At 38.7% G+C, this 14,967-nt stretch overlaps 1 protein-coding gene across 1 annotated transcript in view; it reads left to right on the forward strand.

Moving 5' to 3' along the window:
* SEPTIN10 (septin 10) overlaps positions 1–14,967 on the forward strand; it is a 74,369-nt gene that overhangs the window by 18,154 nt on the left and 41,248 nt on the right. The window contains exon 2 of the mRNA XM_090269932.1: positions 10,151–10,216. Coding sequence (XP_090126058.1) covers positions 10,151–10,216 — 66 coding nt within the window. The remainder of the gene's footprint in view (positions 1–10,150; positions 10,217–14,967) is intronic.

The raw sequence follows: 14,967 nt of genomic DNA on the forward strand, positions 1-14,967 counted from the left end.
GTTTTAACATCATGATAAACTCAAGAGGCTGTCTAAAAATTGTACTGCATTTTCCTCATTCATTCACCTTTTCATTCTTCCAGAACAAGGGTTAGCAAACATTTAAAGGATCAAATACTAAATATTTTCAGCTTTGTGAACAGTAAGGTCTTTTTCACAATTATGCAATGCCATTGTGTTCTGAAAGCAGCCACATGTGGTATATAAAGGAATGGTACTGGCACATTCTTCTGTCCTTCCTAAAAGACCTTTATTTACCTGTCTTCCAGAACGCCACACTTCTCTGGATTTTTTTCACTCTCCTTCTCAGTCATTGGGACTGATTGCTCCTCAGTTTTCCAACCTTTAAATGTTGAATTTCCCCCAGGGCTCAGTTCTGTGATCCATTCTCTTTTCTGAGTACCTTCAGCCCCTGGGTCATTTCATCTCATCCCACAGCATTAAGTACTAGCCATATATCGATGACTTTCAATTGTTGCTCCTTCAGTCCAGATGTCTCTGCATTCTCAACTTGTTTGTCTAACTACTCAGTACATTCACTTAAGTATCAAATAGGTATCTCCAATTTAACGTGTTCCAAAGAGAGCTTCTGATCTTCCCCAGTCCTCTTCTTTCTACAGTCTCTCCAGTTCCAGTAAATGGAAGCTTCCTCCTCCTTATTGCTCAAACCACAAACTTTGGAATTGTTCTCCATTTCTCCTCACATCCCACATTGAGTCTTCAGCAAGTTCTGTCGGTTCTACCTTCAAGGGAGATCCAGAATTTGACCACATATTACCTCTTCCACCACTAACTTTCTGCCATGATCTCTTTTGTGTATTAATGTAGTAATCTCTTAACTAGTCTTGTTTCTGCCTTGCCATTCTTCAGTCTGCTTTCAACATTTAGCAGATCTTTTAGTACAAAGAGAAATCACGTCCCTCTTATACAAAACCCTTCAAAGCCAAGTCCGTAATTACCATAAGCCACAAAAACCCTGCATTATCTGGCACTGTATTTCTCTTTGGCCACTCTGCCACGCCCTTTCTCTGCTCTAGCTGCTTGGTCTCCTTGCTATTCCGAAAACACAACAGCACACACCTGCCTCAGGATCTCTGCCATTGTTAGTTTCCTCTACCTGGAATGCTCTTCCTCCAGATATCCTTTCACCAGCTCTGTACCTTTAACCCCTTATCTTTTCAGTTAAGATTTCCCCAACCACCCTGTTCAAAATGGCACCCCTCACTCATGCCATCTTCAGATTTTCTATCCTTTTTTTAAAAAAAATATGTTTTATTGATTATGCTGTTACAGTTGTCCCAATTTCTTTTCCCTCTGCTCTCCTCCACCCAGTGACCCCCCTCTCTAGTTGTCTCCCCTGCCCTTAGTCCATGCCCATTGGTTGTGCATATAGTTCTTCTCAATATCTTCCTGTCTACTCCATTCCCTCCTACTATGCTTCTTAATTCCAGCATCATCTCTCTCCCTTTTCCCTGTTCCCCCTCTCCGCTGACCTCCCCCAAATATGCTCCCCATACCTGTAATTCTTTTTCCACTCTCGTTGCCTACTTAGTTTGCCTTTGTTTCGATTCCCTAGCTTCTGTTGTTGGTTGTTGTAATACAGTTTTCATTTTAATGTTCATAGTTTTGATCCTCCTTCTTCTTAACAAGTCCCTTTAACATCTCATATAACAGTGGTTTGGATCTGATGAACTTCAGTTTTACTTTGTCCTGGAAGCACTTTCTCTGCCCTTCTATCCTGAATGACAGATTCGCTGGATAGAGTAATTATGCTTGTAGGTTTTTGCTTTTCATTCCTTTGAATATTTCTTGCCAGTCCCTTCTTGCCTGCAGAGTTTCTTTTGAGAAATCAGCTGATAGTCTAATTGGGACCCCTGTATACATAATTCTTCTCTTCTCTCTTGCTGCTTTTAAAATTCTCTCTTTATCTTTAATTTTTGACATTTTGATTATAATGTGTCTTGGTGGGAGTTCTCCCTGGGTCCAGTTTATCTGGAACTCTCTGTGCTTCCTGGGCCTATAAGTCTGTTTCCTTCCCCAAGTTAGGGAAGTTTTGCTTCATTATTTTTTCACATAATTTTTCAATTCCTAGTTCTTTTTCTTCACCTTCTGGCAACCCTGTGATTCAGATGTTGGCCTGCTTATAGCTGTCGGAGAGGTTTCTGAGCCTCTCCTCATATTTGTCACTTTTCATTTCCTCTTTCTGCACCGGTTTACTGTTCCTTCCCTATGTTCTGATTTGTTGATTTGATTCCTGGTTTTCCTTTCCTCACCATTTGTCTTGTATGTGTTTTCGTTCATTTCAGCATGACTAGCCTTCATTCCTTCCCCATCTTGTTCAATATCTTTTGTTAATTCTGTAAGCTGCCTTATGACTATAGCTCTGAACTGAGCCTCAGAAAGATTATCTTTTTTGTTCATCGGTAAATTTACGTATTTGCTTTTTGGTCAGCTGCGGGATTGGTATTTCAATCATGATTCCTGCCATCCTGACTGTTTTCATTTATCTTTCCTTCTTGGGCGGGGCTGTCACACCTCCTACGCTAGAGGGGGCAGTGCCCTGTGCACTGTCACTACCGGGTGACCCTTCTCACCACACGCTGGCGCTTTGTGTGGGGGCGGGGGTCCAAGATGGATTCCTACCATTACTCTCTGCTGAGAGACCAGGAGGCTCCTCCTCTGTCCCCACACCCTCTGGGCCTCACAGTCCGAGGCAAGGGGAGGCTGCCTTCCCCGGTATTGGAGTCACAAGCTGATGGGTTTTGTCTGCAGCCAGGGTGGTCCCCAGGCGCTTTTTTCCTCCCCTTAGATACGGGTGTCTGTGCTTACCGCGGTCTGTCTGTCTGTTGGTCTGTCGCTGCAGCCACCAGCACAGCTTGTTCTCTCTGCCCTGGCTTTGCCCCTCCTACCCATCTTGACCAGCACCACTTGTTTATAACTTCATACGTTGGACTTCCATGTAGCATTATTTTCTGGAACTTCTGGTTATTTCTGGTTTTGCGGTAGTTGTAGTCCTTCTTAGTTGTGGAGGGAGACAGAGCGTGTCAGTCTAGACCTCCATCTTGGCTGGAAGACTGCTCCTTTCTTCCTTTTTATTATTGTGTTTATTATTCTCTATTATCATATCATAGCATATGCTTCACTTTGATTTTTGCCTGTCTTTCCCTAACTGGAGTGGAAATTCTATAATGGCATTGATTCATTCTATTTTGTTAAGTTATACATTCCCAGTGCCTAGGACAGTTTCCTGGAATATAGTAGGCACTCTATACACATCTGTTGAATAAATACATTTTTATAGATACTTGAGGGAGATATATTCTTTTTCTATTTTAATCTTTTTGAAAATTCACAAAAGTGATAATATTAACAAATATCAAGAAGAAAAGGAAATATTTATTTTCCCAAGAATCAGACTTTGTGTATGCTGCTCTCCTTGCACTTGAATGATAATGAATGTACTGCAGATTTCCAACTGTACCAAGTATACTTTCATGCATTGTGCATGTGTGTGTGTACATTGATTCCCCTACCTTCTCATTTGTTAGAAAAGCTATTTCTCCTTCAAGTCTCAGCTCTAGTCTTTTGTTGGCAGTGCCTTCTCTGAAGATGCAGGGTTAATTACACACCGAGCTACTGCTATGCCCTGTCCATAAGTTGTTTATATCTTCCACCTGTACTAAAATTTAAATTGCTAGGATTTTGACTGACTTACCTTTGATCTGTAGTGGCTGTGGTCTGTTATTTTACCCTGAAAAATATAAGACCTTTTTAGTAAGTATTGTATGTATTTGTAGAATAAACGAAAAGCAGTATGTATTGATAGATTTCACAATAATTCCTCAGTATTTTTTCCCCTAAATGTTCCTTGCCAATTTTATGACCTTGTAATGAGTTTCTTCTGCCTTCCCCATTCTTCAGCTCTCGTCCCATTTGCTTTTCCTGGGTTAAATAAATTGCTTTTCAAATATGATTTGCCTTTTTTTTTAATCCTCACCCAAGGACATTTTTGTTTGCTTTTTTAGGAGAGAGACAGAGAGGAAGGAGGAGAGGGAAACATTGATGCGAGAGAAGCATCGATCTGTTGCCTCTGTATGCACCTGGACTGGGGATCCACACTGGAACTGGGGATCCTATGCGTCTGGACCGAGGGTGCCACATAGTCCATGTTCGGACTGGGGGTTGGTGGACCTGCAACCTAGATATGTGCCCTGACTGGGAATTGAACCCGCAACCTTTCAGTTCTGGGAGGATGCTCCAACCACTGAGCAACACTGGCTTGGGCATGATTGGCTTTCTTCTCACCTACTCTGCATGGAACATGCTCTCTTTCCCAGGAATTCTAGCCATCATTTAACTAAGCCTTGAGATTTAGTGCTAAGAAATCTTTCCACATCAGCCAGGTGGAATTTTGTTGTCTTTCCTTAATCTACCTTGTCTGTACATGTAGTTTCCATGACTCATTCTTCATTCTCCTGTATATCACATACTTTTTCCTCACTGCTTGCTTGCTCAGTGAGATGTACAGTCATAAAATCTGAGTTGAAAGAGACCTTAGAACCATTATTTTCAACTGTTTGAACTTCCCTTACCCATGACCCTTCACAGGGCAGCCCATTTCACTCTTGTTAGGCAGTTCTAGTCTTTCAGTAATTTCTCTTCATTGTGTCAAATCTGGCCCATTCGTGGCTCTTAGTTTTTCCCTTGAGAGATTCATTTCCATAAGACTGACTCTAAACATTTGAGTACACTTTGCTGTCCCTTGATGGTGCAGTATGCTAGTAGCAATGTGGGGAGTAAGTTAGAAATGCTTAACTCATACATTACTAGAATGTAATTTTTAGAAGGCTTAAAAACTTACATGTAAGACATGAAGTCATAAAACAACTTGGAAAACATTTAGATGCATTTTTTAAACCTCAGTGTGTGGAAAGATTTTCTGTACATTTAAGGAAGAAACCATAAAGAAAAAGATTGATGGATTGGACTCTGAAAATTGAAAAGATCAGTGACAAAACAGAGAAAAGATATTTGCAATACACATGACAAGCTTAGAGGTATATATCCAGCAGTTCTTAGAGAAACTAAAAAGTAATACCATGATAGGCAAGTGAGGGGAGGGAAACATGAACTGGTGATTTATGAAAATGTACTATATACTTTTTAGGCCAGTAACCTGAATAAAACTTTCAAAATACCAGAAGGCAAATTAACTTGTCAATTTTTGCCTATCAAATTGACAAACACTTAAAAATTGTTAATACCCTATATTAATGGCTATATAAGGAAATGGACACCTTTTTTTTAATATACTAATTTTGGAAAAGTAAGCAAGTACAGCCTTTGACGGGGCAGTTTGGCAATATCTTTATACCTTTGACCAGTATTACTTTCAGGAATTTGTCATGAGGAGATTAACAGATGTACAAAATAACTGATGCTTATACAGATGTGTCCCTTTGGATCCTCTGGGAAGCAGATACTGAAGACTTAGGAGTGTTAGATATTGATTCAGGGTGCAAAGTGGGACAGGTAATGCCTGTGAAAGAGAAAGGGAGAGGGAGCAGGACTAGAGAGGAAAAGCCTCCAGGCTTTGGTGCAGATTTTGACTGCTGTGAAAGGAAATGTTAGGAAGAAGAATCGGGTAGAAAGAGCCTCAGAGATCTTGCATATCTGGCAAAGTCTGCGCCAACACAGTGGAAAGCTTTGACTGCTGATTAGTTTTGCCTTCTCAGGGCAGAAGGGGCCAGGCCCTGACACCCTCATTGTGCGGGGTCCTTGGCTAGGGGCTGTCTGGGAAGAGAGTGTCCTTTAGCTGAAGGTTCTGTAGCTGAAGGCTATCGGCTAACTGCATTCCTCATAGTCAAAGGGCAAGTTCTTGCTGGAAGGTAGATCTGAGTGGAGGACCTCTTCGGCTGCTACAGCAGGGACAGTCATTCTGGTGTTATTAAAACAACACAATTAGAAATGGTATTTTTTTTTCTTCCTATAATAAACATGAAGTACACCTGTTCTAATTAAGGGGGGAAAGTAATTTCAAAATAAGCTTGCATTTGTATTTTAAGCAGCCATGTAATGCTGTAAGCTTTTGTTAAGCTTGAAACTCTTAACTCTTTTCAATGAACAACTATCAAAAATTTTCTTGTCTTGATATTTTGAGGCTTAATATTAGATTTTTTATTTACCATTCAGCTTTTGTATGTATTGGAGATGATGGTAAAATTGATGTATTGATGGGACTTGGACTACCCTAAGCTGCCCTAGACTGAGACTGTCCTGGGGAGATCTGGGCAGGGAACGCACACAGGCGACCAGTATATTGCTTTGCCTTGTATTACCAAGTCTTACTGATTTTAATTGATTCTTTTTTCCCTGGGTTGTAATTAGCATCCACTTGTAAAATCATCCTCTGCATAATTTGAATAAGGTAATATTACTACTTATTTTTAGGAAAATTTTAGATCAGCACTATTAACTTGATTTTAAAGAATGAGTCTGTGGAATCTTTCAAATCATTGTTTTAAGCCAAAGAACCCTGTCCTCTCAAAACCCATTAAATAGGCCCAGATTTGGTTCTATTTCTTGGATTAAGTTTATAAAGATAAAAATTTTGGGAAAGTGAGGTTAAAGTGAAGCTAGTTTTAAAGTTAAGTTAGAAGTCTCAGAATTCTGTTTCTCCAAGGTTCATTGTTATACCTAGAGAGGCTATAATTGGGAAGGTGTCCAAGTAGGGTAAGGAAAGTTATCTAGGGTCCTGTTGTGAAAGAATCACCAAGTGTTTGCCCATTAATTGGCTGGTAGAAAAAAGGTCATCTAATACATGTCTCCCAAAGGACCCCAGGACAAATTCTGTGCCACCTCTGTTGTATTACCCATACTCCCAAACTGAAATTTTGAAGAAGGCAGAGAACCTGATTTTCCTCCAGCTACCCCAGAATGTTATGGAACTTTTTTCCATGATTCATTTATATACTACAACTTTAGGAAATAAATAAATATGTGTTACACTTTGCCAGGAGTTAAAGCTACTGTTTAATATTTTTCCTTTTAGGTAGTAAGTGTATAGAGGTCTAAATATATATATGTGTTTCTATATATGTGGTGTACATATGTATTTAAAACAAACAAAAAAAGACAGGAAAGGGAAACTGTTTGACTGTAGTCAAGTGTAGGTAGTGATTTTGTTAGTCTCCTTGTGCCTTCGCATGAGATTATGATTGCCTGTTGGGAGTTTGTGTTTCTATGAAATAAGTTCTTAAGATCAAGTGCCATATCTTACTTCTCCTGAGATCCAGTACCCAGCATAGTAATTTACACATAATACGTAGGTGGTCAGTGATAGAGCAGACTAGAATTCCACTTCCAGGTTTGTTTGTTTTTTTATTCAGGGTTCACCACTAGAGAGACTAGGTCAACTCTTGTCTCATTATTTTACCTTCAATAATGTCCTTTTAATTTATTAAAAGTGGTTTTTATCCTAAAACTTGTTTTAGAAATTTGACTAGTCAAGTAGTACCAGAGGAAAATATTAAAAACAATTATTTATAATACTTTTATGTGACTCATTCTTACTTCCTGATCAAAACATTTATCCACAGAGATTTTAACTAGGCTTTTGGCAGGTATTCAGAAAGAGGAAATGATAAACAGAAGCAGACATTTGATAATAACTTACATAAATGACAGAAATGTAACCCAGGTTTTATTAGTCAAAGTTTTATGACAAACGAGTACAAAACCTATCTTTATTTTTTCTAAGTAAATTTTACTTACTAGCCAAACTGCTTACTGGCTCGCATTTCACAAAAATCTAGTCATATGCTATCCACATGTTAAAAACCAACAACTACTTTCTTACTGTAATTTTTAAAAGTTTAATTTTAGTTAAAGTTCTTACGTTGGTAAGCGGAAATAATACAGCCTTCAGTTAATTGGATGTATGGTACCTACTTCCATCACTGATGTGAGCAAATAGCATGTTACCTGAGGGAGTAACACTGAGCATGAAACGTTTATCTAATGCAAGGCTCTGCACAGGGCCCCTACACAGATGCTTTCTGGGACGCTTCTTTGCCTTTACCACAGGCCACATTCTTTCAGTGGACACTTCAAACTTCCTCAGTCAGCTTCTGGTCTGTAGTGTTTCTGATCTGTTTCTCAGTCTCACTCCTATTGACAGCAGGAGACCAATGAACCCTTCTTTTCTTATCAAACTCTTATAACCAGATACAAACTTCTGCCTCCCTTCTGGTGCTCACCGGTGTTTTCTACCTTAGGTGCCACCCATATGATGCGCTACCACCTTTCTGACTCATTCAGTCGTTCCCTTCTTAGAAACTTCTCTGGCCTTTAATTATCTCCTCTTTCTCCAGATCTCCATAATGACCACTGCTCTTTTCTAGTCACTCTCATCTTTCTGTAGGGGAGGGACATGATCTATTGCTTGTGTGCCACACAGTGACTGGAGTGAAGGGGCTTATTACAGTGGTTAGGGCGCTGGCTGGAGGGAGTAAGGTGAAGTATATGTATGGTTAAAAACAAAAAAACCTTAGATCAGTCTGATGTGCTTTGTATCATTATGTACTTCTTACTTTTGAAATTGTGTACTTTTATATAGCGGCATCTTCCAACTAAGAAGCATTCCATGTTGGAACAGTGTGTTCAGTCAGTTACTCAGGATTTGGAACCACTGAATATGTAGCAGTTACATAACAAGGCTTGATTACCCAGATGTACCAGAGGAAAATTGTTGTTAGCATTCTGTAAAATCCAGCCATGAAGTACCTATGTGTCCGTGTGGGATTGCATTTATACCCTAGGGGCAGTGGGTTGGAGGGATGGTATGGGGCGAGTGAGGTGCAGAAACACCACTCCCTTGTTGCGGTGGTAAGGTTCTCCCTTTCATCACTGTAGTATAGTTCATTATAATTCAAAACCAGGGAACTGCTTAAATAAAGATAGGACATCCACATATACTGTGGTATACAGAACAGAATGGTATTCTATAGAAACAGTGAGGTGCATCTGGGTACTGGTGAAACAGTCTCCAGGATAGATTAGCAAAAACAAACAAAAAACAAAATCTAACATACAGAGCAATAGGCTGTTCCCATAAACAAAGGAGACTTGCATATTTGTGTATGTTTCTGCATGCATGGTCTGTCTCTGGAAGGAGACAGGAGTTTGGTGGCCTCTCAGGAGCAGAAGGGCTGAGGTACTAGGGAATCAAAGGTAGGAGCAGAGCTTATTGTACACTATTCTCATTGGCACTGTTTGCATGTTTCCTTACTACAACCACATTAATATTACTTTTTAAAAGCACACACTTTCTCAGTATCTTGTACTGCACTCAGAAGTAGTAGTGCCTTCTGAGGCAGCATTGGAAATTCACACATCTTCTCTCACACCTCTTCCCCATTCCTGACTGTTGCAAGCACAGTGAATATGTATTTGGTTTACAACTTGGGACAGTAGAAGAAAGAGCTTTACAGTCAGATCAGACACATGTCTACAACTTACTGGGGTAAGTTATTTAACATTTCTGAATCCTAGTTTTCTCATGCAAGCCACGAGAATGTGTAGCTAAGATCTATTGTAAGGTTTAAATAAGAAAATGTAATGAGCCAGCATAGTGATGGGCATGTAATAGTTTTATAAATGATAATTATTTCTATTTTAATTGGATAACTAAGGGACGTGTTCACATTTTAAAATCCTTGCTTTTTCAACTTCCTGAAATTTCCCCTGGCATGCTACAGTGCAATATACTGAATTTTGAGTGCCTCTTAGCTCCTAGAGTATTTTTTTAGTGAAATAGCTTATTTCCCTTTTGAATCCTATAAAGCCTTTCTAATAAAACTAATGTTCTTTGTCTCCCTGTATGTAAATGGGCATTTACTATTTTTAAAATAATTTTTGTGTGTGGGGGTAAGTGTAGTAATGTATATTATATGTTGAATATTATATACGAATACTACTTAATTATGCAGATATCTTTCTAGCAATAAGAGTTTTAAATATTAGTCAATTGTGTAGATTACAAGTCAAAATTTGGTAATAATGACAATATTAAAATTCCTTTTGAATGTAAATATATTATTTAGATATAGTTTTTTTGAGTAATATCTGTATTTTCTTTTAATTTTTTCAGCTCTTTCAGTCTCACATGGCAACAAAATCTTGTATGTCCTCCCAAGTATCTGATGATGAACAGAGAGTGAGTATATCTTTTAAATAAATCCATATTTTACTCCAGATGTCTCTATGATTTCAAAATAACTATTCAGAGACTGGAAAGACTTTTGTTTCTTTTTTTCTTGAATGTGAATGACTTTTATGTTGATTCAAGTTAAAAATCAGTGATGGATTGAATAACTTTCACATGTCCGGTGTCTCATCCTACTTCACATTAAGCAAATTAAAATTCAAACTGAAGACTAGCACTGCTTTTGCTGGGCATACTTGCAGAACGTGGTGGATGTAAAGAACTCCTTTAGTTCTCTAGAGTATAGGAAGTAGCACCATGGCCCTGTTAAGATGCCTTCCTGAGTGTAAGATCAGACCTTAATGTTTCCAGCATCCTAAATGTGCCTATATAGGAGGGATTTGTTTTGGTAATTCATATAAAAATTTATATTTAAAAAGAGAGAGTAAATTTAACTTGGTGAAAGAGTGGAGTTGTCCGTTGTTGTTTTTTTAAAGAAAATTACAAATATAAACATGGGTAATTCAGTAAAATTTAATAATTTCCTTTAGTTCTGTGCTTCAGTTAAGTTTCTTCTTATTTTTCCCTCTTCCTCCACACATGCTAAGGTCCCCACACTTTTGATAAATCATAATTAGACCACCAAACTGCTGTCCTTTTCATTTTTTCTCTCATTGGTAATAATAGTATATATCATCTTTTATCACCTTGAAGACTTTTTGACTTACTCTTAATCTGCCTTCTAACACATTACTTTGCTGAAACTACTGTCAAAGTTACTAGTAGTCTTTTAGTGCTTACTCCTCGTTTTCTCTGGCCACTCTTCAAATAAATTATGGTGACTAATTTCATATTTTTGAAAAGCTCCTTTTGATTTCATGACATTAAAATTATATAGCTTTAGAGCCGGAAGGATTCTACAGCCATTTAGTTCAACTTTTGCACTTGCTTGTTAGATAGCAAGTATTATTTTAATCTTCTTGAATACTTTCATAACTGGGCAAAATAGTGTGTCTTCACTCTCTCTTTTTTTTTTTTTTTTTTTTTAATATAAAGATAATATGCTTACATTACTAAAAGGGATTTAAAGGGAACAAAAGAAAATACAGTGTACTGGTTTTCTGTTGCTCCATAACAAATTGCCACAAATTTAGCTGCTTAACACAACACCTATTTGTTAGCTCACACTTCTGTAGGTCAGAAAGCCAGGCACAGCACAGCTGGCTTCTTTGCCCAGGGCCTCACACTCAGGATGTTGGCTGGCTGGGTCCTTATCTGGAGGCTCCCCTTTCAAACTCATGTTGTTGGCAGAATTCAGTTTCTTGCTGGCCAGTTACTAGCAGCTCCTCATCATTCTTACGTCCTTGTCATGTGGCTTCCTTTTATCCATACGTCAAGGGAGAACACGAATCCCCTTCTTGCCTCAAACCCAGTTTTCCAGAAGTCGGGGATTGTAGCTTTGAGTAGATAATGTAAGTCCTTCAATTTTGTTCTTCTACAGAATTGTTTTACTATTTTAAATCTTCTGCATTTCTGTATAAATTTTAGAATCAGCTTGTCAGTTAATATTGACAGTATACAGTTGGATTTTGTTCTTTTATCCAATTTGACAGTTTCCTTCTTTTAATTGAAATGTTTTGGCTTGCACTGTTCAGTATACTAGCCATTAGCCACATGTGGCCATTTAAATTTAACTTATTTAAAATTAAATAAAATTTAAAAACTCACTTCCTCAGTTGCATTGGTTACACTTCAAGTGCTTAGTATCGGCATGTGACTAGTAGATACCTGTTGCACAGCTCAGATATAGACCATTTCCATCATCATAGAAAGTCCTACAGGACAGCACTGGTTTAGGTCATTTATATATATATATATTTTTAAGTATATTTTATTGATTATATTGTTACAATAGTTCCAATTTTTTCCCCTTTGCTCCCCTCCGCCCAGCACCCCCCTTCCCCGACAATCCCCTCCCCAAGTCCATGCCCATGGCTCACCCTTTCATATATTCTTCTTCTTTTTTTAAAAAATAATTAATTAGTTAAATATTTTAACAATAAAAAATAACAATCCCTCCCTCTCAGACTTGAGACCCTTTACAATCTTATAAAGGACAATGGACGAAGGTCTCGAGCTCCTCTAGCTGCTTCAAGCTGGACATGGTCGTCGTCCTACCTACCCTTGGGTCAAGAAATCCCTAATAAGAGTGGGGGTGTGGAGGGGACAGTGGCCTTCCCACAAGGGGAAGGATCATGCAGACTCCAGGTTGATTGGCTGTCTCTGGACAACGGCATGCTTGGTTTAACAGGCTGGCATCCTTGTTGTATTCTGGGGGCAACAGGGTTAAAGGACATTATTCAATCCGTAACCACTAGATGACAAAAGACAGGTATTAATTTTTCAATGTCCCACATTAGGGAAAAGAAGGGTTTCTTTGGAGGAAGGTATGCCAGGTACATCTCACCTGTCCAAAACCCTTTTGCCCATTATACTTAGTTTGGACTGAGGGAAATATTTTAGGTATTCCCCCTCTCAGGCCTCTGGGCTCTTTCTGTCCAAGCCATTAGGATAGAAAAGAGAAACCAGTTTTAAAGTGAAGCCCACAGACCACCCCGTTCTTCACCAACCCAGCCACTTAGTTCAGCCAAACCATTGAGTCTCAGGAGGCAGCAATGCAGACAGGATTAAGTGAGGCCTATACGTACAGACAATCACTCAGGTAATGAGATCGTAGACTTATGCCCTTTGAAAACAGAAAACACATGTTAATTTATGTAACATAACCCACATACATGTCTCTAAATCTGTAGGACTGTCTTATCGGAAAGACATTCAGTTGCAAGGCATTTGACATACTTCTCGCCTGTAAATTAAACATCTTTGATAATGCCACAGACATAGTTTAACTTTCAAATGAAAACAAATTTTAAATGAAAAGAAACTTTAAAGACGGTTAGCTGCACTACTTTATAGTCTACCACTGGGCATTGTGATCTTCCTTGAATCATGATTTTTCTCCCTAAGATTACCCTCCTTGTCATTAAAGGGACTGCATTAAGTTCATTTTTAATTTATCCTGTTCATTTGCATAAACACAACAAGGGCAGCAAATGATCACTTATGATCTTTAGTTTTGCTTTGCTGGAACTTACGCAAGGAACATTTAGGGTGACTTTCAGTCTGCCCTTCAGGGCACAGAAGCTGAGCCACATACCTGGCATTCAGCCTTGCCTGTAAACACCTGTCTTTTCCAGGTCCTTCTGGTTTTCGATTGTGCCTTAAGGTCCTTTCTAGCCATCTTTCAGGAAAACAACCTTCGTTCCTTCCCTGGAAAGATTGCTATGGACCACTCACCCATCCAAGGTACCAGGCCTTTTATCTCGTAGACTTTTATTACCTTTGAAGGTCAGTCCCAGTTGCTCAGGGATTTTTGGTAACAACCGAAGCCCAAGCATGTCTCCTTTAGGCATGACATTCCATTCAAAGTCTTAGTTAAAAAAAAAAAACAAAAAAACCTCTATTAACAACTGGTCTTATTAGTTTTATGCAAAGAAACTGAGGTCATTACTTACTTCTTTAGAATGCCAAATTCTGGAGGGATCAGATAGGGAGAAAATATATACAGTGTGAAGGAAAATCCTTGTCCTTCTAATATTCACTGAACTTGCATTTCTATTCTTTATATTTTTAATTTTTTCCCCCCACTAAAAATTTTTCTGTTTGTTTGTTTTTCCATTACAGTTGTCTCACTTTTTCCCCCCTCTTGCTTCTCTGAACCCTGTCCCTCCCTTCTCCCACATTCAGTCCCCACCCAGTTGTCCATGTCCATGGGTCATTCATACATGTTCTTTGACTAGACCCTTCCCCTTCTTACCACTTCTCTCCCTCCCATCTCCCCCTTTGTTACTGTTAGTTTATTCCTCGTTTACATACCTCTGGTTCAATTTTGCTCATTTGTTTGTGTTGTTCATTAGTTTCCTTTAACAGGTGATAGCATAAGGTAATTTTCTTTTGTTGCCTGGCTTATTTCGCTAAGCATAATTCTCTCTAGTTCCAATCATGTTGTTGCAAATGGTAGAAGTTCCTTCTTTCTTTCAGTACTTATTCATTGTCATTTTCCCCCTTTGTACTCGTGTTCCTCTCTGTCTCTCTCTGTTTCTTCATCTTCTTAAAGCAGACCCATTAGCATCTCTTGCAGTGCTGGTTTGGTGGAGATGTATTCTTTTAACCTTCTTTTGTCTTGGAAGCTCCTTATTTCACCTTCCATTTTGAATGAGAGCCTTGCTGGGTAGAGTATTCTTGGTTGTAGGCCTTTGTTTTTCATTACTTGGAATATATTTTGCCATTCCCTTCTGGCTTGTAGTGTTTCTGCTGATAAATCTGATGATAGCCTTATTGGAGCTCCCTTGTATGTTATTAGTTGTTTCTCTCTTGCTGCTTTTAGGATTCTCTCTTTGTCTTTGAATGTTGGCATTTTAATTATGATGTGTCTTGAAGTGGGCCTGTTGGGGTTCATCTTCATTGGGACCCTCTGTGCTTCCTGGACTTGCATGATTCTTTCTCTCTTCATGTTAGGGAAGTTTTCTGTCATTAGTTTTTCAAAGAGGTTTTCTATTCCTTGCTCTTCTTCTTCTCCTTCTGGAATTCCAATGATACGAATATTGTTACGTTTCATGTTGTCCTGCAGCTGTCTTAGAACCTCTTCAGTCTTGTTCAGCCTTTTTTCATTTTGTTGCACTGTCTGAGTTTTTGTCTACATT

The sequence above is a fragment of the Furipterus horrens genome, unplaced genomic scaffold, assembly GCF_987537825.1.
Source record: "Furipterus horrens unplaced genomic scaffold, mFurHor1.1.pri manual_scaffold_3, whole genome shotgun sequence".
Classification (NCBI taxonomy): domain Eukaryota; kingdom Metazoa; phylum Chordata; class Mammalia; order Chiroptera; family Furipteridae; genus Furipterus; species Furipterus horrens.